Here is a 24,948-nt window from a genome sequence, read left to right on the forward strand (position 1 = left end):
TAAGATTATATTGGAGTACTCCAAATCATTTGCCCGTGTATGTGTACGGAAAGTAGATCCAGCTGATGTAACATTAAACTACAGTTAAAACCACAAATGTAACTAAGCAGAAATGCCCCGTTGATTTTGTGTTGTGCAGTTTAAAGCTTGGTATGTGTTGAAGGGACGCGGGTGGCGCTGTGGGTTAAACCACAGAGCCAAGGGCTTGCCAATCAGAAGGTCGGTGGTTCGAATCCCCACGACGGTCCCAGCTCCTGCCAACCTAGCAGTTTGAAAGCACATCAAAGTGCAAGTAGATAAATACTAGGTACATACCAGATAAAGACTCTGGCGGGAAGGTAAACGGCGTTTCCGTGTGCTGCTCTGGTTCGCCAGAAGCGGCTTTGTCATGCTGGCCACATGACCTGGAAGCTGTACGCCAGCTCCCTCAGCCAATAACGCGAGATGAGCGCCGCAACCCCAGAGTCGGTCACGACTGGTCCTAATGGTCAGGGGTCCCTTTACGTGTTGAAGCATGCCTTTATAATCCCAGAAAGCTAACGAAGGCATTACTAACTAGAGAGTTGTGCCACCTGGCTGGAACTCCTACAGGGGCTGGGTGTCAGCAATGGCACAACCAAAGTGCCCCCCACAGCTTGTCCATCTAAGGTGAGGTCTGGGTGAAAAAGCAACAAACAAGTCAAAAACACTGTTCATTCTACACAGACAAAAGCCTTCAACTGGTTTTATTTTGAGATCATTTTCTTTTCCTTCTTCAACTGTTCCAAAAACCCCAACCACACTTCCAAGGGTGAGAGGAGGCTACAGGGTTTTACAAAAACTTCGAAGTGGATCTGCGTGACTCCAGTCAGGTCGTGAACAAGACCGCTGCAGGGTTTTGAAACAGTGACATCTCCTCCTTCCAAGGATGCATGTTTAACACACAAACTCTGGGTGAAGCTCCCATTTCTCGCTCTCGTTCCACAGCATTTGGAAACAAAGTCCAGCCTTCAGTGGGGGAAAAAAGCAAAGGAAATTAAGAAACACCCCCCCCCAAATATACAGGCCCTCACGCTCTCTCAGCCTACTGGCATTTGACAAAGAGTTTAAGGTCTTCGAGGAATCGAATGTATTCCTGGTGCTCCAGCGCTGTGCTGAGGTCAACAAGCTCATCCGCAAATGTGTTGTCTACCCCTCGGTCAGCTAAGAAGTCCATCAGGTGGTCATACAGAGCCTAGGAATATAATGGGATTGGAGGGGCAGGGAGGGAGAGAGAGTGAGTCACAAAAACACAATAGCTATTACACTCCTTTCTGCTAGGTAAACCTGGGTTTGCCACAAACATGTACAGTGGTACCTCGGTTTATCAACACAATTGGTTCCGGAAGTCTGTTCATAAACTGAAGCGTTCATAAACCGAAGCGAACTTTCCCATTGAAAGTAATAGAAAGTGGATTAATCCGTTCCAGACGGGTCCGCGGAGTACTCAACCTGAAGCGTACTTAACCCGAAGCATGGGTGTAATTGGTTCCGGAAGTCTGTTCATAAACTGAAGCGTTCATAAACCGAAGCGAACTTTCCCATTGAAAGTAATGGAAAGTGAATTAATCTGTTCCAGATGGGTCCGCGGCGTTCGTAAACCGAGGTGTTCATAAACCGAGGTTCCACTGTACTTGGGAGCTCTGTGTAGCTCCCAACCAACTACACCGGTGTGATTCGGGTGCTTTTCGCATTTTTCTGGAAAATCCGCATCGGTGTTGAGCTCTTGCCCAGGACATAATGCATCTTTCTAACACAATACCCAAGAGGCGTCAAGGAAGACATGTGGATGTCCTGTCATAGATGCACAAACAGATGCACACAAGGGTCCTTGCGGTGTACAAGCCTTCCTTATACGCTTGTATTAGCAGGTTCGCTAGTTTCGCTTAACCGCCAGGCAAGCTTGCAGCCAGACTAAACTGCGATTCCGTAAAACCGAAAATAAGTGCGCCACCCACACACAGGTACCCTAGTTATACAGCTGCTCCTACCCAATCGAGAGAGTCCGTGTTGAGGGTGTAATTATTGTCTCTCCATTCCGAGTCTCCGGTGGGCTGGAAGCTGACCTCTCGGATAGAGAAGATGTCGCTGTCTTCTTCTTCGCCAGGAGCAACCTGATTAGTTTATTTTAAGGGGGTGGTTATAAATGTGGGCAGAGCAGCACATTCAAATATTAACTTTCTCAGGTAGGTTGGTTTATACACTCGCACACCACTTTCTATCCTCCATCCAGGCTAGCAAGAGGTAGGATCAGAGTTCAAGGAGCCAGTGTGGTGTAGTGGTTAGTGTCTCAAGACTAGAACCTGGGAGACCAAGGTTCAAATCCCTACTCAGACATGAAGCTCATTGGGTGACCTTGGGTGAGTCGCTCTCAGCCTAACCTTCCTAACAGGTTTGTTGTGGGGATTAAATGAGGAGGGGTGAACCATGTACACCCCCTTGAGCTCCTTGGACTACTGCAATGCGCTCTATGTGGGGCTACCCTTGAAGGTGACCCGTAAACTGCAATTAATCCAGAATGCGGCAGCCAGACTGGTGACCGGGAGCGGCCGCCGGGACCACATAGCACCGGCTCTGAGAGATCTACACTGGCTCCCAGTACGTGTCCAAGCACAATTCAAAGTGTTGGTGCTGACCTTTAAAGCCCTAAACGGCCTCAGTCCTGTATACCTGAAGGAGCGTCTCCACCTCCATCGTTCTGCCCGGACACTGAGATCCAGCGCCGAGGGCCTTCTGGCAGTTCCCTCATTTCGAGAAGCAAAGCTACAGGGAACTAGGCAGAGGGCCTTCTCGGTAGTGGCACCCGCCCTGTGGAACGCCCTCCCATCAGAGGTCAGAGAGATAAAACAACTACTGTACCTGACATTTAGAAAATACCTAAAGGCAGCCCTGTTTCGGGAAGTTTTTAATCTGTGATATTTTAATGTATTTTAATGTGTGTTGGAAGCCGCCCAGAGTGGCGGGGGAGGGGGGGACCCAGCCAGAAGGGTGGGGTATTATTATTATTATAGAAAAAGGTGGGATATAAATGCAATAAATAAAAATAATATTCCAGCCCGGCCTAAAACACCTGAGAGGCACATGCAGCAGGGGCCAGTGAATGGCGTAGCCTTGGGAAAGGCCCCCAAGGGCCAGAAAAGGGGGCTCAAGGGCCACAAGGCCCCATGTCCCACACTTCCATTTTGAAAACAACACCCACCTCGTCCTCAGGGTAGTGGCAATCCAGCACAAGCGTCTGCTTGGTGTCGTCTTTGGTGACTTCTACAACGAAGTTTGGGGTCGACGTGAGCTCAGGCTAGAGAAGAGAAACAAACAGAAGTAACAGTGGCCGAAGGATGCTCTGCTAGCAAGAGCAAGAAGGGAGGTCATGGCTGCCTTATTGCTGCTGCTGCTCTGGACACGCCCCACCCAATAGTGGGATAGGAGAGCTGGAAAAAAAATCTCACACCTGGTGTCAGGGGACCTTCCTACAGGGAACCTCCCCCTCTCCTGTTCACCAGCACTTCACCCAGTGAAAGCAGCAGCAGCAGGTCAGGTGAGGGGAATCAGGAAGTCAGCGGGATGGAGGCGTTAGGGCTCAGTGATGTTGGAGAGCCTTTGCAACGCCCTGGCCAACAGGTGGAGGGGAACATGCAGCCCCTTCCGGCACCCGAATGAAGGTGCGCCACCAAACGTAAGGTCGGGAGGCGTTTCGGGGTGCCCAAGCTCTTATGCTGGTCACACAGCCGGAATCGTCCACTCCCGGATTCTGTGAGTGACTGAGAGGTCATGTTTTCTGCTATCTCTGCACTGTAAATACTATGCACAATAAAACTCTTAAAGACAGAGCGGACTTGGGCGTCTTTACTCAAGAGGAGCCGCAACAGCACCATTACACCTGGCAACCAACGCAGCCCTTTGGTTTCAGATAGTAAATGCCCGGGACACGTATTTTCACAGCCCTCTAGCTGGTGGAGTGCCCTGGTGGAGTCTCCTTCTTTGGAGGTCTTTAAGAAGAGGCTTGACAGGCATATGTCAAGAATGCTTTGATGGTGTTTCCTGCTTGGCAGGGGGTTGGACTGGATGGTCCTTGTGGTCTCTTCTAACTCTAGGATTCTATGATTCTATAGCAGCTATGGTGGTTCATTTCCCAGAAACGATTTAGAGAAGGATTCTTCCTCATTTACCTCTTGCTCGTCCGGCTTCTGCCCTTCCTGAGCCTCGTCAAAGCTTGGTGGGATGCTGTTGTTAATGTTGAACGAAACTGTGACCCTGCAAGACAGTGGACCCGCGATCAGCAAGCAGAGATCAAGACAGAGCAGCCCAGTGCTCTACTCCACACGCTGGGAAGAAGAGATTGGATTTGGGAAGCTTTGGGCCTCCGGTTGCTGCTGAACTACAACTCCCATCAGCCCCTGCAAGTGTGGCCAAGGGCCAGGGATGATGGGACTTGTAGTTCAGCTTCTGGGTTCCAGAGGCACAACTGTACCCCACCCCCAGCTGTCATTTTTAGGCCCTCTGTGAAAATTCCTTGCACACTTACGTTTCACCAGCTACCTTCCGCACTAGCTTGGCCTCTGTGCCGTGCACGTCCAGCTCCCACCCACCGGACATCTTGGGGAGGGATTTGTGCTTCTGGATTTTCTTCTCTTCTTTGATTTCATCTGTGAGGAACTCTGCAAAAGCTTTGTCACCTGCATGGTTGGGGGGGGGGAGAGAAATAACAGGTTTTCTTCTCCCCCTGACACCACAAACCAAAAACTCCTGATTGATACAGAAAGCATCACTCTCAAGCCATTAAGAAAGGAGTTTGCAGTGGTGTTTAATAATTTTGGCAGCGCCATCGGGTCTGCGCTCCAAGGAGCTTGAAGTATAACATTTTGACAGCGGGCATGAATGCTGGCAAATGTTGGCCCATCTCCTAAAACTGTTAAGGAGCGATTTGGAGGAAATGTTATTATCATTATTAAATGCTGTCACCATCATCATCACCAACATCATTATTATTATTACTGGAGCATCCAATAAGTAGATACTATTAAGCTGACTGTATATGCACACACTATTTGAATCTTTGAGTTTAAGTGATTTTGTTTTATTCCAAATAACTAGCAGCAGTTAATACAAGTACCCCAAAGCACTTATTATGCAGACCAAAACTTCTGAGCCTAAAAAACCAAAAACTTTACTGTTTTTGTACAACCCTACATACCTGCTAAACATTTACTCAAATCCTCATTTTTCAACTGGACTTATTTCCATGAATATTGGGTTGCATCCAACACAATCAGCAATCTCACGGAAATCAAAGGCCATGACTAATAGTGGGTCTACTCTGAGAAAGCCTGACATGGGATCCATCTAAGCCATGACCCAATGGGGTCACGAAGAGTCGGGACATGACTAAACAACAACAACTAGAGATGCAATGAGGCCCAAGTCCTCTGCATGTTTACCCGGGAGTAAGTCCCCCTGAACTAAATGAGGCTTACCTTTTGAGTAAGCATTTATGGAACTGAACTGGCAGATTTTCTTTTGGAGCTAGGAAACACATGCTCCTTCCCTTCCTGCCTGACCCTGTTCAGGCCTCTGCCCTCAAACATCTTCCCAGCTCCTGATCCTTTTATCAAATCAACTAATTTAAAGGCTTGCAGAGAGCCAAAGGTTAGTGTCGGATTGGGAAGACCCCAGGGCTTCGCCATGCAACTCAAGGGTGTGACCTTTGGCCAGTCACTGCCTCTCAGTCTAACCTATCCTTGGGGAATAAATGCGGAGGGAGAAAACCACAGACCTTGAGCTCCTGGGAGAAAAAATGCGGGATGGAAATTCAGTAACTGCTCAGTCCCGCTTTGGAGGGGGGGAGAGATTAGGATGAACCTATACCCGTTATTATTATTTTCAAAGCCTGCCTCCGCCTAGGCATAAGCTCCTCTTGGATGGCAGGAACACGTTTACTCGTGAGCAACCCGATGCCGAGGGGGATTCCTCGCGAGCAAGCGCGCCTTGGCTCGCAGCCCAGCCCCCACTTTTCCCAGGACAAAAGCTCTCTAGGAGGAGGATCGCTGCCGTCTTTTTCCTCGGACGCGATCCCCAGCGGCCCCGAGGGGGGCTTCCTCGCGAGTAAGCGCCGGAGCCCTGCGTTCCTTGCGAGCGACCTTCATCCCCCTTCCCCTGCCCTCCGCGTGTAGCTCACCATCGGTGTGGAGGCCGCCGCAGGCGCAGGAGACGGAGGGCGAGCCCGGCCGGAGGAGGAAGCGGCTGGGGCCTTGGCCGGCGCCGCGCAGCACCCACAGCGAGCGGGTGAAGGGCCGGGAGACGGCGGAGGCGAAGGCGAAGGCCGGGCCGGGAGGCGCCGCCGAGCTGGGCTGCAAGGACAGCAGCGGCCGGGGCTGGATGGGGCGGCGCGCCACGGCGGAGAGGGCGGCGGATCGCAGGGCGCGAGCGAGCAGCATGGTGGCTGTGGATCGAAGGAGGCGGACACACGTGGGGAGAGACGGGCCGGAAGGGAGGGCAAGGCAAGGCAGGGCCGGGAGGGGGAAATCCTGACCCGCCTCTTTCCCTCCCGCCTGCTCTACTTAAAGGCACCGCGGCGCACGCGGCGCGTCTCCAAGCAAGCTCTCCAAAGCGCCCGCGCCTCTTTGAGCGGTGAGCGCTTTGCGCATTGAAAAATGGGAAAGGAGAACCTTCTCACCAGTGCCGGATTCCCAGATAGGCAGGGAAGACACCGTCCTAAGGGCCCCACGGCTTTTAAGGGCCCTGCAACCACGGCTCAAAATAATATAGATTTGATCTCGAAATCAGGGCCGGATTTAGGTTTGATGAGGCCCTAAACTACTGAAGGTAACAGGGTCCTTTATATGTCCAGCTGTCCTTTGTCAGCAACGAATTGTCGCTGTTTTTTGTGTTGAATATATGCTGTATGGTAATTTATGGACCTAATAGCTATCTAAAGCCATTTGCACATAACAAAATGTGTATTTTATCAAAGTAATTGTTGAACTGAAATACAATTAAGAAGTAGTATATTTTGGGGGGGGGGGGCCAAGAGAATGGAGCCCTAAGCTATAGCTTGTTTAGCTTATAAGTAAATCCGGCACTGCTCGGAATAAAATTACAACCAAGGTTTAGCAAATGATTTGTGAGATTTCAAATGCCTAGGGGCCTCCATAGGGCAGTGCCCCATGCGCAGCATCCTGCTCTCGCAGTGGCCAGCCAGATAGGTTTCCCTGTGGGAAACTGTGAGGACTTGGACGCCAGAGCCTGCTCCCCTCCTGCGCTTTCCAGCAACTGGCACTCAGAAGCTTTGCTGCCTCCGACTGCGGAGGTAGAGGATGGCCATCATGGCAGGCTAGTAGCCATTGACAGCCTTGTCCTCCATGAATTTGCCCGGCCTTATTTTACAGCCATCCAAGTTGGTGGCCATCGCTGCCTCCTCTAGGCAGTTCCATAGTTTACGCACTGTGTGAAGAAGTCCTTGCTGTTACCTGTCCTGAATCTTCCGACGTGCGGGTTCATTGAATGCCCACAAGTTCTAGTGACAAGGGAGAGGGAGACAAACTTCCCTCAGTCATACCTCGGTTTAAGTATGCCTCAGTTTGAGTATTTTCAGTTTAAGTACTCCGTGGACCTGTCTGGAACGGATTAATCCACTTTCCATAACTTTCAATGGGAAAGTTCGCTTCAGGTTAAGTACAGATTTCCAGAACCCATTGTGTTTGTAAACCGAGGTACCACTGTATCAGCTTTCTCCATGCCATGCAGCTTTATAAACTTCTATCATGTCACCAGTCTTGCCTTTTCTCTAAACCAGGCATCGCCAAACTGTGGCCTTCCAGATGTTTTGGCATACAACTCCCATGATCCCTAGCTAACAGGACCAGTGGGCAGGGATGATGAGAATTGTAGTCCAAAACATCTGGAGGGCCACAGTTTGGCGATGCCTGCTCTAAACTCTAAATTCCCAAGCATTGTTACCTTTCCTCGTGGGGAGTCACTCCATCCCTTCCTAATTTTGGTTGCCCTTTTCTGAACCTTTTCCAACTCTCCAATGGACTTTTAGAGTCGAGGTGACCAGAACTGTACCCAGTATTCCAAATGTGATCCTCACACTATTGTTGTTTAGTCATGTCCGACTCTTCGTGACCCCATGGACCAGAGCACGCCAGGCACTCCTGTCTTCCACTGCCTCCCACAGTTTGGTCAGACTCACGTTGGTAGCTTCGAGAATACTGTCCAACCATCTCGTCCTCTGTCATCCCCTTCTCCTTGTGCCCTCAATCTTTCCCAACATCAGGGTCTTTTCCAGGAAGTTTTCTCTTCTCATGAGGTGGCCAAAGCATTGGAACCTCAGCTTCAGGATCTGTCCTTCTAGTGAGCACTCAACACTATAGATTTGTGTAAAAACTTGTAGGTTTCACTTCCTTTCCTAACGGCGCTCAGCATGAAAAATTTTTCACAGCTGCCACACACCTCCAAGGCCTTGTCTCTTGTCAGTCACCATCAATTCAGACCCTGTGAGCGTAAATGTGAAGCTAGAATTTTTTTGCCTTGACATGCATCACACTATACTTGTTTGATGTTTGCCCTGAACAGTAATTGTGGGTCTTTTATTTTTAAGGACAGTTATTTTATGCATTCATTTACTCTGGGAATTGCTTTGAGTGATGATGTGGTTTTTGTTGCTTTTCTCTTCTTCACTCTGTTTGAGGCAGGGCGATTCATAAATGCGATCAACCTATCATACAATGCAAATATGATTGGCAAAAAATCAATGCAAACAACCACAAAAAACTTGTATTTAAAACTACTAAACCCCAGGATTCATTGCACCGTAGGGATTGTTAGCCCACATCAATCATACTCTCACTGAAATAGAAAGGCTGAGAACTATCACTTAGCTACTTCTTCACAGATAACTTTTTTAAATTTGTGGAATTATAAATCGGGCCTCACAAGACCTCCTGCAAGAGGTGGCATCTATTCTGCCAGCAGCTCTTATGATCCCCGGCTACCTGGAAGTGTGTCCACAAAGTTTGCTCCTGCACAGAATTGTACTGAAAATTGTGATCACTGGAGCTTTCAAGGCAGGTTCCCGTGGAAGTGGAACTGCAACCAAAGTTGACAATGCTCACTATCAATAGCATTCTCTCCCCTCTGGCCTCTGAGATGATGAACTGATTACTTTGCTGATGCACACCAACTTCTGAGGCGCCCCTCTATGGAGGCTAGTAGCTACCAGGTTGCTGGTAGGAGGTCTGCTGCTAAGGATTGAATCCTGAACTTTCTACATGTTCCACTCTGGTCCAGCCAATCACTTCTACAGATGTACTGTAGTTCATAATCAAGGCATGAAGTCAACAGCCCTCCTGGTCTTTCTGCCTAGCTAGCACTTTGTCTTTAGAAGTGGATTTTCCATAAAGGGCAAGTGTTATTGATACACCCCACTTTGGGGAATTCATCTTCTAAGCCAGCTTTGTAAACAAGCTGGCAAACATTACTTGCCTACATATAATGAGCCTTCTAAGTGGAAACGATGCCTTATGAGGAACGGCTTAGGGAGCTGGGTATGTTTAGCCCAGAGAAGAGAAGGTTAAGGGGTGATATGATAGCCATGTTCAAATATATAAAAGGATGCCATGGATTCAAACTACAAGAAAGAAGATTCCACCTAAACATTAGGAAGAACTTCCTGACAGTAAGAACTGTTCGACAGTGGAATTTGCTGCCAAGGAGTGTGGTGGAGTCTCCTTCTTTGGAGGTCTTTAAGAAGAGGCTTGGCAGCCATATGTCAAGAATGCTTTGATTGTGTTTCCTGCTTGGCAGGGGGTTGGACTGGATGGCCCTTGTGGTCTCTTCCAACACTATGATTCTAAGTGGTTAGTGCCCTACATTTCCATGTTGACCACAGAAGTGGTGGCAGAGCAAGTTCCCTTATCTGCAACCAGCATGAATTTAGGTGATTTATTTTTATTAAACTGCTTTTTTGCCAACCAGGCTGGTGGAGAAGGAATGGAGGAATCGACCTCTTTTCTACCAGATGCTCGCTTGCCTTCATGGGATTTCTTGCCCCTGATGGTGACCAGGCTAGTCATTAACCGGATGACTGGTCTCACCTTTTGTACTCAAGTGTGGGGAGTGCTGCTGAAATGAATGGGGAAAGAACAGTTTTCTGTCTTTGTCAGCTATCTAGTGGCTTTTTGGCAGGTCTCCAGCCTTCCCCCAGAGGGACATCTTCGTTCTCTATTACGCAGTTCAGGTGCTTTTTCCCCAGAGGAGCCAACCTACTGGCAAAATAGACTGTGTTGGTATCTCCCTTGTTCTCACAATAAAAGGTTCTCCCCCCCCACTGCTCTGTAACTGTTCATGTTGCGGCTGTCAACAACACAAGCAAGATGTGGAGTTTCAAGATGGCACAATTCCTAGTCCTTATGACAACCACGGGATTATCTCCTCTGATTGGCAAGTGGCTGGGGGCTGATGGGAGTTGCAGTCCAAAAGAGCTGGAGGTTCACCAGCATGGCAAAAGTTGCTATCAATCAAGGGTTATGAGCTTTAGGTTCAGAGGGTGATGCTGCTAGTTTTGAGCAGCTGTTATCTTTCTCCTCCCTGAAATTAAGCACGGAACAACTAGTGCTACCTACCGTGGTGCAAAAGTGCACAAAGTGGACTTCCAAGCTAAACTAGAATTGGGGGGGGGGACTTCAGGCCCGGAAGAGGGCAAATTAAGTCTTTCACATTTCTCTCTGGCTCTTGGGATTCTTACTAGGCCATGCTCCTCTTTGGCCTTGCACCGCCCCTGCCTCACTCCTTTTGCCTGGCTAGGATGTGTCCTTGACTGCGGTAACACCTTTTCCTTGCCCTGATGGAGGGGTGTTTGTGTGCCTGGATTTTGCAAGGCTGGAACATAGCCTGCTGCACAAAGGTTGGAGTCTCAGCTGTTGTCTTGCCTCTGACCCTGCAGGTCTGCCCAGGGAGGGACGTGTCCCTCAGTCTGGAAAAGATTCTCCACCCCTGAGATGAGCAATGGCGAATGAGGGAAAGAGAAAAATTAGCATCTCATAACTAAAAGGAAGTGTGCCTTGAAAGACTGCTCTCCCTTGCAAAACGATTCATGTTACTGTGACACAAAAACGCAAAACCACAGGGTTGACAAAGTCTGTTTCCAGGCCATTTTCAAATAAATAGAACTGCTTTCTTTGGGTACACACCTCTTTTCCAATTTACTGAGCTCCAAACTCTTCTGTCCTCCCTCAGATAAGAGGACACGGATGCCCTAAGACATACATTTTGGCACAATAACAGAAGGGATTGTTTGGAATGAAACTTCAGTTACCCAGTTGCTGCTGCACAGATGCAGATGTGGTTGGCACAATGTAACCCGCACAAGGCTCCTTTTGAAAGAGACTTTACAGGAAACACTTGCTCACGAGTGGATGCAGATGTGCAAGGTCCAGCCGCTTGGGAAGCAATTCTCTGATCAGTGGGGAAAGTCTCAAATCCCTGTGCATTCAGTTCCCCCCAAAAAACCCCACTTCCCCAAATTCTTTGGCCAGGGTGGCTAACCCACAGCTCTCAGTCCATTTTCTTCCCATCCCGCTTAAGGCCCCACCAGTTTTGGCAATACAGCAAGAAGAGAAATAAAAATTATGTAGACGCAATGCTGGGGGTGGGCAGAGAGGCTTAAATCTCTCCACCCAATTGCCGGGTTGATCGCCTGATGAGCAGGGAGGGTTGCGTGCCTGTGCATGCATGCGTCCGATGCAGGTGTGCATGCAAAAATGCGGCCTGGTGGCATCTGCCACTGGCATGCAGCCCCGGAGTTGGCCGAGAGCGAATGCTGCTCAGGCCAATGAAGGTTAGGTGGGTAGGTTTTCCTTCCCTTGTCCCCGGGTCAGTTCTTGGCTGCTCTGAGCTTCCGGCGGAAGTATTCGGGTGCTGCGTCGTAAAGCCAGTCGGCATCAACCACGCACAGGTCCCTCATATAGCACTTGTTGGTGTGGAGCAGCTCGTTGTACGTGACGCAGGCCGGCTTGCAGTGGAAGAGGACGGAGGAGGGGTGGATGGCCACCAGCTGGTGTGTGTCAGTCGTGGCGTAGGTGCCGTCTGCCTGCAGCTCGGCCGTGTTCATGAAGAGGCTGTGCGCCAGGCAGCGGCGGATGTTCCCTGTGTCGGATCGGGAGGACTCCAGCGGCATCGAAAGCTGGGCGGTGAAGCGCAAAACACAAAAAGAACAACAGGATGAGGACCTTTGAGGACACCATTGTTCAGCACAGAGTTTAAAAACCATCCCTTCCAGGCACTCTGTAATGAACAGGGACACACACCACCATCTTCACAGATTCAATTGCTGCCTGGCAAATTGAACAGCATGCTGCAATTACTTTTACCAGCACAACTGCAAACCTGCATAGCAAACCTAAGCCCACAGCACCTTCCCCTGTGTTTCCCCCTGTGTGAGATCCCTTTCTGGGTTCCACCACTGCCTGAAGCAAGGCTGCCAGATCGCTTTTATTTTGGTTAGGTTTTTGAGTTGTGCCATGCTGCTGTGGCTGATGGGAGTTCTAGCTGAAAACACTGGTTGGCAAAGCCTGTCAAGGACTATTAAGGTATGATTCAGATTTATGTTTTAATACTAACTGGAGGAGTTGCTTCTTCCTTTGTTCTCTTTGCACTTTTATTGCTTCCCTCCCCTTTTTGTCCCACCCCTGGCTGGCATCTAAAATAAAAACTTGGGTCTCATTAAAAATGGCACATGCTGAACCATTTTGAAGCCTCCCTATAGTTACCTTGATACAAATGTCCCTGAGCTGAGCTCTGACGTCTGAGACCAGCATCATATTCCTGCTGTTCACAAAGTTTTCTTTGCACCATTCCTGAGGAAAAGGAGAAAGTGTGAGAGGAGAAATTAGAAGGCTAACTGCTCGGTTCAGGCATTAGCTCCATATACCTCACTTTGCCATTTTCATACACGAACGAACACACATTGTATATACCTACAGACAGACAGACATAGATGTGTACACTAGTAGTAGCATTAAGAACATGGAGTGGTCCTCCCCCATCAACGAATTCCAGTAACAAGCCAGAGATAAGTCACTAAATAATAATACTTAAAAAAAGAAAGAGAAAAAAATTGCCTGCACTTGACACCTAGCCACAGATACCAAAGGCTCCTTTAATATCTGTACAGTGCTTATAAAACTTTGAGCACTTTTACAAGTTCAACAACATCAACTAATTACTTAACTAATTACTTAATGGCGCCTATCATTACCTAATGTCTGCCATTACATGTATAAGGGAAGCGTCAGTGATTTTAATTGATTTCTTTTTTCAAAATGTTCTGTTTAAAGTGACTGTTCTGAACACGTAGGAATTAAGTATCAAAGCATCCTTGTCAGAACAGAGGTCAGGAAGCATCCTGCAAATTAAGAGTGTTACACAAGATGGGATTTTAAGGAGGAGCACCCGAAACCTGCTCAATCAAACCTGCCCTGAGCACTTACTCGATTGCCACTGATGTTTTTGAAAGCTCGGTAGATGTTCAGCAGCGTGATGTGATCCCCTTCACTCGAGATGAATTTCTTCCGGACGGCTTGTACTTCATCCCGCCGTGAAGGGGGGTTGTAGAGGACACTGTCCACGGAGAGCAGGGAGACAATGGTGAGGATCTCCTCTGTGCAGTGGAACTTGGGGGCCATCAGGATGGTCTGCCAAACACAGGTAGCAAGGGGTTGCTTTTAAAAATGATGAGATTCAGCAAGCGAGCCGATCACCAGGCAAGGAGGAATTGTATAGGATGCCAAACTAGAGGGTTATAGGTCAGGTACAGGAAGAGCCACACCGTGGAAGTGATAAACCTGTGACTGGCCTGGACCATTTCAGATTGCAGGTGCAGACTAGCATGACACAATGCTCCTTTCTATTTAAAGAATATGTTTCTGCACATAGATGAGCAGACTTCTTCCTGATATGCCGTTTTCCTATGTGCTGGGAATTCTTCCATCATGGCAGCCTAAGATGGAAGAGCGCAGACACGGCAGGGTCACCGCCTCTGTGACAGCTAAGACTGAGCAATGCTAGGCAGTATTGTGGCTTGTGGAGTTCAGAAGGGGTTTCCAGGAGATGAAATCCTAGCACAGCTACAGATTTGCTACATGTACATCTGGCAATGGTGTAGAGCGTCAGCTCAGGAGTGGCACCTACCCTACCTCCCAGGCTGGATAGCTGGGCTCAAACCCCAACTCCTTCCTTTCCACATAGTACTGGACTCGCTAGGGGAGCGGAACCAAAGTCAGTTAACACTTTCTCAACTGTAAAGAAGGCAGAAAAGCAAAACGGAGGAAGACGTGGCTGTGCTTTTCTTCTGTTTTGCTAGTGAAGTTGAAGAGCAAGAAAACAGAAGCAAGCAGAAGGATCTAATTTGTCCCGAGGGAAACAAAACACAGGTGACCTCCTTACTTTGGAGAACTTGGGCTCCAGAGGAAATGCAGCCATCTTCCTTCCCAGTGGGGTGAGGATCAGCTGGTCGTCTTTCCTTTCCACTGCGCCAAGGAGGGCCAGTTGCTCAACGGCTGCCTGGAGCGCTTCTGTCAAGAGATGAAGGAGACGGGGGTGAGGCTCACACAGCTGGTCACAAGGTGTCAGAAGTTGCATAAGAACGAAAGAGGAGCCTGCTGGATCAGGCCAATGGCCCATCCAGTCTAGTATCTTGTTCTCGCAGAGGCCAACCAGATGTCTGTGGGAAACTCACAAGCAGGACCCAGGCACAAGAGGCCTGTCCCCACCTGTGCATTCCATAAACTGGTATTCAGAAACATCGCTGCCTCCTATGAACAGTCACCGTTCGCAGCAGGAATGACTGCTAAAACCGCCCTTCTCCTAAACCATTTGTGGGGAGGGAACTCAGCTCAACGTGCACAGCAGTACAACAGCAGTATATAGATAATCACTACATAGATTAGCCACTAGAAGCAGGCGCGTTCCTCAGGTTAGCTCTAGACTTTGTGTAACTGGTTTGCTAATTGTATAGCTAGAATAACATCGAACAGCTTGAGTTACCTGGAGATGGTTTTGACATGAAGTCAAAGGTAAGGACGTTCGGGATTCTCAGAGCTAGGAGGTGGAGCATCACACCAGCTAGGTTACACCTGTGGAAGGAGAACCATTTCACAAACAGCCTGAACTTTTGCTGAAGCAAGTGAACTGACTCTACCCAAATTGGACTTAGTGGCTCCTTCTAAGCCTCAAGCACCTTGCTTTTAAATATCATTATAAAGTCTGATTTTATGTTTTTATGCCTTAGTGAACCGTGGTGATACACTTTTATTATGCAGCGGCAAATAAATATTTCTATAAATATTTTTAAATGAGTTACATATTTCCTTTTACTGACAGCTTCCTTAAGTCCCTCGCTGTGGTGCAAATTATTTTTTGTGGCTTCCTATGTATATATATATATATATATATATATATATATATATATATATATATATATGTATGTATCACACACTCCCAAATCTTTGCTGGGATTCTGTGATACCCAACAGGACTGAATCTTGCCCCTGGAGCACCAGTGATGGTGGCTGATTGGCAGATGGGGAAACAATCTCATGGGCCGAGTGGGAGCCCCTTGGAGTCCAAGATTGGCCTGTGGGCTCAAAGTTACCCACCCAGCTTCCTCTCTTATTAACTTGGGATGATCCAATGCAACTGTTTTGAAGGAGATTCAGGATGGACCAGAAGAGGGAGCACTTCTTCACTCAATGTAAAATTTCCTCCACAGAGCAGTGAGCACTTCTCCACGGGAAGGGCAGCCTCACCTTTGGATCTCTGGTATCGTCATTTTGTCAAACTTCTCAAACTCATCTTCGGTGTAGAGGCGGTAGCAAAGCCCGCTGTCTTCTCGCCCGGCCCGGCCTGCCCGCTGCCAAGCCTGGGCCTTTGACACCCGCTGGACCGCCAGCACTTCCAAACCACTTTCTGGGAGGAGCAGAAAACACCCACCATTAAACCATATATTTCTCATGGAGCGAATTAGGCTTTCTGTGGTTCCAGAGGAAAGGAACCAAACCAATAGGTTAAAATCACAAGGTGGTTTTGACTAAACAGAACTGGCACTATTACAAGCACCGCAAAATATCTGTTGTGCATTTGTAAGAAATCAATCTTTTAGCGTGGCAGCACCTACACTTTGGAACTCTCAGCCTATTGACATCAGTTTCACTGTTCTCTTTGTTGAGCCCACTAAAAATATTTTTGTCCGGACAAGTCTAATGTTATTGTGTATTTTAATCTGTTTTTAGTTTATAGCTGATTTTAGTTTTTTTAATGTTTTAAGGAGTTGCTTTTAACTGTTTTTACCGATATGTTTTATTGTTTTATTCTCTACGTAAACCACTTTGAGGTTTTTCTTTTTTAAGTGAAGTGGTGTGCATATCTTCTGAAATATAATAAATAAATAAGCATCAGCCAGAGCCTTTGACTATGGCAAAGTATGCCTCCGAAGGCGGTGGACTTCAGGAGTGTCTAAGCAGAGGCTGCCTCACCACCAATCTGGGATGCTGGAGGTTTTGTTGCATTGATAGGAAGTTGGACTTTGGAGCTGAACTTCCCTTCCAACTCTAGAACTCTACAGAACAGGAACACACAGGAGAGACCAACAGCCATTACTGAACACACACGGCTCTCAAGGATTTAACTTGACTTATGTCTACTTAGGAGCAATCAACAGATTTCCAGTTTTGTTGCTTAGTTTGTTTGACATCTGGCCTGGTGCACATATGCAGCAGAATGAGGTGAGAATAAAACAGTGGAACTGTGAGTGTTTATACAATTTCATACTGCAGACAGGGGGTGCTGTGCCAGAAGAAAAGTAGCCCAGTTTCCATTGGGTTAGAATAGGAGAGGGGAACCTCCAGCTATAGCCTGATCTTAGCCCGACAGGAGGGTCAAATATGGCCTGCGAGGCCATTTTTTCAAAACCACACTCACCTGTCAACAGGGTGATGTCAGCTGATGTTGTGTTGTCAGCTGATATTGGTGACTGGCCAGGGATGATGGGAGTTGTAGATCAGCAACTGCTGGAGGGCCAAAGGCTCCCCACACCTGGTTTAGACGCTTCTTAGTTAGACTGACCAATGGTCTGACTCAAAACTAGCCAGCTTCCTGTGTTCCCAGGACCCTCTACCAACCTCAGCTAGTCTCTCAACTCTATCTCCTGGCATGACTCTGTCCAATACACACATACCGGGACTATACTTCTTCGCTTTAACCATGCCTGTGTCCACAACATATTTAATGCCTGCAATGGTGATGGAGGTCTCAGCAATGTTGGTAGAAAGAACTACTTTGCGATAACCCTGGGAGAGAAGAAGAAAAAAAGCCTTATCAGTGTTCAATCTAAGTTTGTACTTTGCTGTAAAAGTTTATTTTTAAAAGGTTCAAGCCATCTCCTCAAAATGAAAAGATGAATGCGTTAAAGACAGGCAAGAAATAACACATCAAAAACAACAAAGGAGGAGTCATTCCATCAGAGGCCTCCTTCAAGTTGCCCTGTTTGTTACTGGATGTACGACAAGTGGATATCCTGGAGGGGGTCTTTTCAGCTGTGGAATCCATCAGCTCAGGAATAGCCTTCTGGGAAAGGTGCCATGAGCCCCAAGGAGATGTCTTGGAGGGGCTGGTTAGAGCAGGATGAGGGATGGGAGGAGTTGCTCACGGACAACCTGGGGAGGGACCCAGAATGGCATTGGGGCCAAGAGAGACAACGGGCCTACCCAGGGAGGAATCAACAGAACAGGGTTTGGATCCTGGGTAGGGTCTGAAAATGTATAATGAAGACGCCAGACAAACCTCCCTGGGGAGACCTAGTGATCACCACCAACCTGGGTAGCTGTAAAGGAAGATTAGATTTAACAGATGGAAGATAAGCAACTCATGCTTAACTCATGGAAGAGGTACCATTGAAACTCTTCTCTGTAATTCTATTATTGCCTGGTATGACACAGCCTCCAAGATGGACAAGAAAAGGCTCCAATGAGCAGTAAGAATTGCAGAAAGGGTAAATGGTGTTAGTTTGCCTTCAATAGAGACACTTTATGCTGTCCGAGCTAGGAAGAGAGCAGAGGGAATTGTCGCAGATCCTTTGCATCCTGGTCATCATCTGTTTGATTTACTTCCATCTGGACGTCGCTACAGGACTCTATACACAAAAATGGCTAGGCACAGGAACAGTTTTCCCCCTTGTGCCATCAGATTGTTAATTTCGTAGATGTGTAGCGGAAGGGGAGGCTGGTTATGGGTGGGGTTCCTTTGCTATTGTATTGTGAGTGGAGTAGTGTTTGTATCAGGGTGGATTTGATTTAAATTAAACTGATTTAAATCATGATTTAAATAACGATTTAAATCACTAGTCAGTAAGGCTTGATTTAAATCATAGTTTTCTACATAAAGACTAATTCTTGCTGGTATAACTTTAATATGCAAGTAGATGAAGATTTTTAGAATAACAACTTTTCATATTAGTTTTTTATCCCCAGTTTAATAGGTTAATCATTCATATTTGGACAACTTTACTGTTGTACTTAACAAACATCCATGTTTGCTAACTAATTTGGCTAAACATAAACTATATATATATATATATATAAACTTAGACTGTCAGCCCAGCCTACACATGAAAAACTTAAATACTGTCCACTCCAAACAATCAGAAAAATATTGTTTCTACTGTATTCTATTCACTGAACTTCTTGAAACTTAGCACTGAAGGGGTTGTTTCTGTATTCATAGGTTTGTAGAACAATAGGATTAAGGTCTTTTTCTCAACTCTGTTCATGTTATAACATTTTTGCTGTGAAGAAGAGGCATGCAAAAGTAAACCAAGCATCTGTGATACTATCTTGTAGGCAGAGAAACTGCCCAATAATCTTACAAAAACCTCTGAAAGAGCATGACATTGTGAATGGATTAATAGAATTTATTTACCCCAAAAATTAAACATATACAACCTTATTTTACATAATTAAAAAACTAATCTTTATATCATGATAGAATAACCTTTGGATGGTAATATATTTTCCTCAAAAAGCATTTAATTTTAAAAAATCCGATTTAAATCAAAAAAATCAATTTAAATCAAAAAAATCTGATTTAAATCAAAAAAATCCGATTTTTTATATTTTTTAAAAAAATCATTGATTTTTATCCACCCTGGTTTGTATAAGGTACGTATACATTGCAATGTAGTCGAAGCAAAATTCCAAGTACCGTATGTTTGGTACTTGGCCAATAAATTATTCCTTATTCGCTTATCAGTGGCCACTGGCCGTGATGACGATGTTTGGCCTCCACTGTCAGAGCCAGTGAATACCAGTTGCAGGAAATCACAAGTTGCACTCAGGTTCTGCTTGCGGGCTTCGCAGAGACATCTGGCTGGCCACTGTGAGAACAGGATGCTGGACTAGATGGGACCCCCCCCCCCTTTGGGGGGGATCTTCTTGGGTTTTTATGAACCAGGCCTTTTGTCTATTTGGGATGCTACAGGGAAACAGTCCAACTTGAGCAGTTTAGCAGTTTTTTTAAAAGAAAGCGTCCGAGTAATCAAACCACTTCTGCCATCAATTACTTACTTTGGGTGCAGTCTGGAAGACCCGGAGCTGTTGTGAATAAGGCAGAGAAGCATAGAGAGGCATCACCACCATCTGAGGGCAACCGTCAGGAAGTTGCTTTGCAATGTCCCGACAGGTTTTGGTCATTGCTTCGATCTCTTCCTGACCCGTCAGAAACACCAGGATATCCTGAGGCGGAGGAGCTTCCTTTAAAGAAATCAGGCACATATGATTGGAAAGTGGTCATAGCTTAATGGTAGGGCACATGCTTTCATAGAATTGTTGAGTTGGAAGGGACACCAACGGTCATCTAGTCCAACCCCCTGCAGTGTAGGCAAAAGGTCCCAGGTTGAATCCCTGACATTGCCCTTTAAAATGATCAGGTTGCAGGTGGCAGAACGGGTTAGGTTTGCTCTGTCTGAGCCCTTGGAAATCCACTTAGCAGTCAGCAGAGGCTAATTGGACTAGCAGGCAGCATTCTATTTAAATTGGACAAACATACAGAAAAATGAAGATCTATATTAATACTTTATCTGCTCTCTGATTTGTAAACGTGTCCGATCGCTATGCGTCTCGACACCTCTTAATATATCAAAGCCTTTCGAGCTGGTCTCTGACTGTAATAAATTATGATGATGATGATATATCAAAGCCAAATTTTGCATACATTTGAATGTCATTTTGAATAAAGATGGCATACCAAACCTTTCAAAACTGCACTCATTTGAATACCTCTTAAGATATTAGAACCAAAGTTTGTGCGACGGTTCCTGAGAAAGGTCAGGATTAAAAATGTGGTTAATTCTGTACTACGGATATACAAAAATATTGAAACTAATGTGGTACCTGGTGGATTTGGAAAACTGTCACTAGAGCTGCTTGGAGGTAATCGCTTTGAGATTGCTTAGCGTAGAAGATCTGGATGGGGTGTTGCCTGCCTTCGAGGTAAAGGACAGGAGCGCCATTGAAATACTGGGAAAACAGGTCGACATCCATAGTAGCTGACATTATGATTATCTGTAAGAAAACAACAAACAACAAACCCACCCTTGTTACTGAGAATTGTGCTTGATGAGTAGTACAGTATAAGATCAATATAAGGCCCTCCAGCAATTTAAGTCCAGGGTACCTCAGGGACCGCCTGAAACCATTTGCAAGAGTATCACTGGTTGTTCCCCGAGTTGGTGAGGCAACTTTGACAACAACAAGAAACACAGCCTTTAGTGTCTTAACGCCTGCTGAAAGCTTTTCTATTCTGTCAGGCTTATGCAGGCAACTGAAAATACACATTTCCAAAATAGTTAATTGATGTCTGATTTTAACTTTTCATACAATTTTTATTGTATGGTTTTATGTGCAATTGTTGTAAACAGCTCTGATATTTCTTATGAACAGCGGTGTGTGTACACACACACACACAAATATAAACTGGCAACCTCCTGCCCATCACTTTTAACCACCTACTTTCAGTGGCGATTTCCCCAGTTCCTTCCGCCTCTTCTGTGCTGCTTTCACCACTCCAAATAGCACATCGGTGTGGATTGTCCTCTCATGTGCTTCGTCCAAAATGACGACGCTGTACTTGGTCATGAGGGGGTCCCCAATGGCTTCTCGCAGCAGCATCCCATCGGTCAGGAACTTGATTTTCGTCTCCTCAGAAGTGAGGTCCTCAAAGCGTACCGTGTAACCAACCTGAAGGTAGGAGTCATGGGGTGGGGGGCGTAAATAAGGAAGTAGTACATATTTTTCACTGGCTATACTTCGTGGGAAAGTGGAATGCCAATGTAACAATACATAAACATACAAGTCGATATAATTTTTTTGCTCCCACAGGCCTTTGGCTGCTAAACTGGCTACTGTGGTAGGATGTTTTCAATAGTGGGCATTAAACGTCTTTTGTGCTTCTCAATGATTTTAAGTTACTAAGTGGTTTTTAATATTTATATTTATTGCATGTTTTTAGTTGCATTGTTTAATTTATGTTGTCAGCCACCTTGGGTCCTGCACTGGGAGAAAGGCAATATATAAATTCAATTGATATATATAAATTCAATTGATAAATAAGTTGAAAAGTACATAGAGCTGAGAGAGGAAGTGGGGAAGGGTGTCACTTTTTCAACTTCTGAGGCTGGATAGCTCAGTCGGTAGAGCATGAGACTCTTACTTGGAGGGCTGTGGGTTCAAGCCCCACATTGTGCAAAAGATTCTTGCATGCAGGGCGTTAGTCTAAATAACTCTCACAGTCCCTTCCAACTCTATGGTTCCTTCAGCTCCACGCAGGAAAATACCAGGATCATACCAGTTTCCCCAGCTCTGTTTTCTTCTCATCCGAGACTCTGGTGGCTAAGGATATAGCGGCCACACGGCGAGGTTGGGTCACAGCAACGATCCCTTGGCGCCCAATCCCTCCTTCATAGAGGTACTGCGGGATCTGAGTTGTCTTGCCTGAGCCTGTTTCCCCTGCAGAGCATTAAACAAATGGCACTGGAAGTTATTGCCTGTGGTCCTCCAGCAGAGACACATGTTAGATACATCAAGGTCAGTTCCCAATTACACGTCTACAGCAATCTGCCAGATGGAAAACAAAAGCAAGTGGCTTCTCAAATTCACACAGTCAACGCAAGTGGAGCTATCTACTCAAGAGTGAGCCAAACAAGTTCAATGGGAAGTCTCCTGCCTGTCAGGTGTGTGCTTTCTTCCATTCATCTCACCGGCGGAATGAGGACACCGCTAAGTCACTTTATGTTGGCCCTACATTGGCCCACGGAAGGCAAAAAGGAGAGGCAGAATCGCATAAGCCTCAGCCCCACTGCAGAACAGAGGGATGCTTTCCCAGTTCCGCAAAATATTGTCCTCCGGATGTTTCTGAACTTGGGGGTTCAAACCTAGTACCTTCTGCACGTAAGACAGGTGCTCTAACCACTGAGCTACAACCCTTCCCTAACAACCTGGAGGGGGAGAGGCACACAAGTCCCCCCTCCCCATAGCTGCCAAGTTATCCCTTTTTTAAAGGGATTTTCCCTTATGCTGAATAGGCTTCCTCGCGAGAAAAGGGAAAACTTGGCAGCTATGCCCCTCCCTGCCCTAATCATGGTGCTTGCTTAAGCCCCGCCTCTCAAGCATGGAGGAGGCGGAGTTCCACAAGCCCCTCCCATTGCACACTGGAAAAGGAGGGGCTTATCACATATAATTCCCCAGTCATAAGAGGGTGGGGCTACCTCAGCCCCTTTCCCGACCCCCTCGTGGAGGGGCTGGGAGAATAACGGCGGTTTGTTTCTTTTTTAACCCTTCCCTCACCGATGAGGACGGCGCAGTCTAAGCTCCGGAGCTGCCCGAGCAGAGTCCCCCGCGCCTGGAAGATGGGCAGGCTGCGTCTCTGGCTGTCGAGCCCCGAGGAGGAGCCGGCGGTGGAGGCGGGCGCCGTGTGGCGCTTGGGTCCGGGCGCCGCCAGCAACATCGCTCTGCGCGGGGCCGAACCGAGGGGCGCCGTGGCGAAGGCCAGCTTCGGTCTCTTGGGCGGGGGCAGCGGGCCGCCTCCCTGAGGCATCCTCACCTCCCGGCAAGAACAGGGCTGCTGCCGCTGCCGCTGCCGCCCTCCTCGCCGGCGACAGGGAACATGCTTCGCCGGGCCCCGCCTCTCTGCCCGCGCCTCAGGGCTTGAAGGACTACGCTTCCCAGCACGCCTCGCGCCGGCGCGACGTCTAATGACGTGGGCGCCGGGCCCCGCGTCCTGGCGCCAGCCTCAGCAGCAACCCAGTGCCTGCCGGGAGTTGTAGTGTGGTTAGATGGGAGGAAGTTCGCAAAGGCGAGGATGCGCACCTGAGACTCCGCGGAGGCAGCGCCACCTGCAGGCAGTTATGAGCGCAAGTGATGGAAGCGGAAGGAAGTAGCCGCAGTTGCATAGCAATGGAAGAACCTTTAAAGCACATGTCGCTCCCCTCTTCGAATCTAAGGATTCTGGGAATTGTTTCTGCTAGTGGTAAACTAGAGCTCCCGGGATTCTTTGGGGGAACTCACGTTGTTTAAATCTTTGGCGATCACTTGTAGCCGAGAAAGATTATCTTTCATGAACCGTCCATAAGTGACTGTGGAGGCCAATTCTGGATCCACACGTCCTTCCACAGTGGGGACATACCGGTAGGTTTCCGGGCGGGAGTCGATGACGGTGAGGGTTTGCCAAGCGTGCCTTCCTCTTAGCACGTTTCTCCTTTTTGTCCTGATTTCGAGAGTTTTCAGAGTCCATGACACCTTTGGTAAAGACTGTTCTCCACTTGGAGCGCTCGCAGGCCAGTGTTTCCTAGTTGTCGGTGTTTATACTACTTTTTTTAGATTGGCCTTGAGAAAGTCTTTGAACCTCTTTTGTTGACCACTTGCATTACACTTTCTATTTTTAAGTTTGGAAGAGAGTAGTTGCTTTGGAAGACGATAATCAGACATCCGCATATGACCAGTCCAACAAAATTGATGTTGAAGAATCATTCCTTTGACACTGGTGATCTTTGCTTCTTCCAGTACACTGGTGTTAGTTCGCCAAGTGTTGTGTAAAAATTTTAGGAGGCACAGTTGATGGAATTTTTCAAGGAGTTGGAGATGGCGTTTATAAGTGCTCCGTGTTTCACAAACATACAGTAAGGTTGGTAGTACACATAGCTTTGTAAACAAGCATTTTGGTTTAAATGCAGCGTGGATAGGGCCAAAGTGATTGAAGCGTAAGGAAGGAGCTATATAAGAGTGCTGGATCACGCCAGTGACCTCACCACCACCCCTCCATGCTTTTGCTGCATGGCTGGGTACCCGATCCAGCTAAAGTGAGTCCTGCCAACATCCCACAGAAAGCAGCATGTCTCAAGTTATATATCATTTAATTTGTTCCATTGGTTTTAGGACTTAATAGTGGAATGGTATGCACTCATTGGGGTATAAGAACATGAGAACCCTGTTGGATCAGGCCCAAGGCTCTTCTAGTCTAGCAGCCAACCAGGTGTCTGCGAGAAAGTTGCAAGCAAGACCCAAGCACAAGAGCACTCCCTTCTTATGGCTTCCATTAACTGATATACAGAACCACTACTGCATACAGGAGTCAGAGCATAGTCATCATGGCTAGTAACCACTGTAATCCTCCTCATCCATGAGGATTTAGTTTTACTTCTCTACCGGTAGTAAGTGTGGTCATAAGGGACGCGGGTGGCGCTATGGTCTAAACCACAGAGCCTAGGGCTTGCAGATCAGAAAGTCTGCGGTTTGAATTCCTGCAAAAGGGTGAGCTCCCGTTGCTTGGTCCCTGCTCCTGCCAACCTAGCAGTTCGAAAGCATGTCAAAGTGCAAGTAGATAAATAGGTAC

At 47.3% G+C, this 24,948-nt stretch overlaps 2 protein-coding genes and 1 long non-coding RNA gene across 3 annotated transcripts; 1 reads left to right on the forward strand and 2 right to left on the reverse strand.

The window, feature by feature from the left end:
- Positions 1-691: 691 nt before the first annotated feature.
- On the reverse strand, positions 692-6,486 carry C1QBP (complement C1q binding protein). The gene is made up of 6 exons (XM_035139608.3): positions 6,191-6,486; positions 4,541-4,691; positions 4,185-4,269; positions 3,218-3,313; positions 2,010-2,132; positions 692-1,213 (listed from the first exon to the last, which is right to left on the reverse strand). The coding sequence occupies exons 1-6, from the start codon at positions 6,447-6,449 to the stop codon at positions 1,064-1,066; spliced, it is 864 nt and encodes a 287-aa protein (XP_034995499.1). The 5' UTR covers positions 6,450-6,486; the 3' UTR covers positions 692-1,063.
- Positions 6,487-6,700: 214 nt separating this feature from the next.
- On the forward strand, positions 6,701-11,197 carry LOC148683566 (uncharacterized). The gene is made up of 2 exons (XR_015947004.1): positions 6,701-6,837; positions 10,958-11,197. It is a non-coding gene; the product is annotated as an uncharacterized LOC148683566 (long non-coding RNA).
- Positions 11,188-23,269, reverse strand: DHX33 (DEAH-box helicase 33). The gene is made up of 12 exons (XM_035139607.3): positions 22,905-23,269; positions 21,907-22,067; positions 21,072-21,299; positions 20,454-20,624; positions 19,629-19,814; positions 17,246-17,357; positions 15,819-15,978; positions 15,058-15,146; positions 14,458-14,585; positions 13,503-13,706; positions 12,783-12,869; positions 11,188-12,196 (listed from the first exon to the last, which is right to left on the reverse strand). Exons 1-12 carry the CDS (start codon positions 23,152-23,154, stop codon positions 11,888-11,890), a joined length of 2,085 nt encoding a protein of 694 aa, XP_034995498.3. The 5' UTR covers positions 23,155-23,269; the 3' UTR covers positions 11,188-11,887.
- Between the last annotated feature and the right edge of the window lie 1,679 nt (positions 23,270-24,948).

This window comes from Zootoca vivipara, chromosome 14, assembly GCF_965207765.1.
Source record: "Zootoca vivipara chromosome 14, rZooViv2.hap1.1, whole genome shotgun sequence".
Taxonomy (NCBI): domain Eukaryota; kingdom Metazoa; phylum Chordata; class Lepidosauria; order Squamata; family Lacertidae; genus Zootoca; species Zootoca vivipara.

Excerpts from the sequence above, each read along its gene's own strand:
- C1QBP (XM_035139608.3), bottom strand. The coding sequence starts at position 6,449 with ATGCTGCTCGCTCGCGCCCTGCGATCCGCCGCCCTCTCCGCCGTGGCG. Across the intron at positions 4,270-4,540 it reads CGGAAGGTAGCTGGTGAAAC|GGTCACAGTTTCGTTCAACA; the intron begins GTAAGTGTGCAA and ends ACTGTCTTGCAG. Across the intron at positions 1,214-2,009 it reads ACACGGACTCTCTCGATTGG|GCTCTGTATGACCACCTGAT; the intron begins GTAGGAGCAGCT and ends TTATATTCCTAG.
- DHX33 (XM_035139607.3), bottom strand. The coding sequence starts at position 23,154 with ATGCCTCAGGGAGGCGGCCCGCTGCCCCCGCCCAAGAGACCGAAGCTG. Across the intron at positions 20,625-21,071 it reads TGGGGAAATCGCCACTGAAA|ATAATCATAATGTCAGCTAC; the intron begins GTAGGTGGTTAA and ends GTTTTCTTACAG. Across the intron at positions 15,147-15,818 it reads ACGATACCAGAGATCCAAAG|GTGTAACCTAGCTGGTGTGA; the intron begins GTGAGGCTGCCC and ends CTCCTTCCACAG.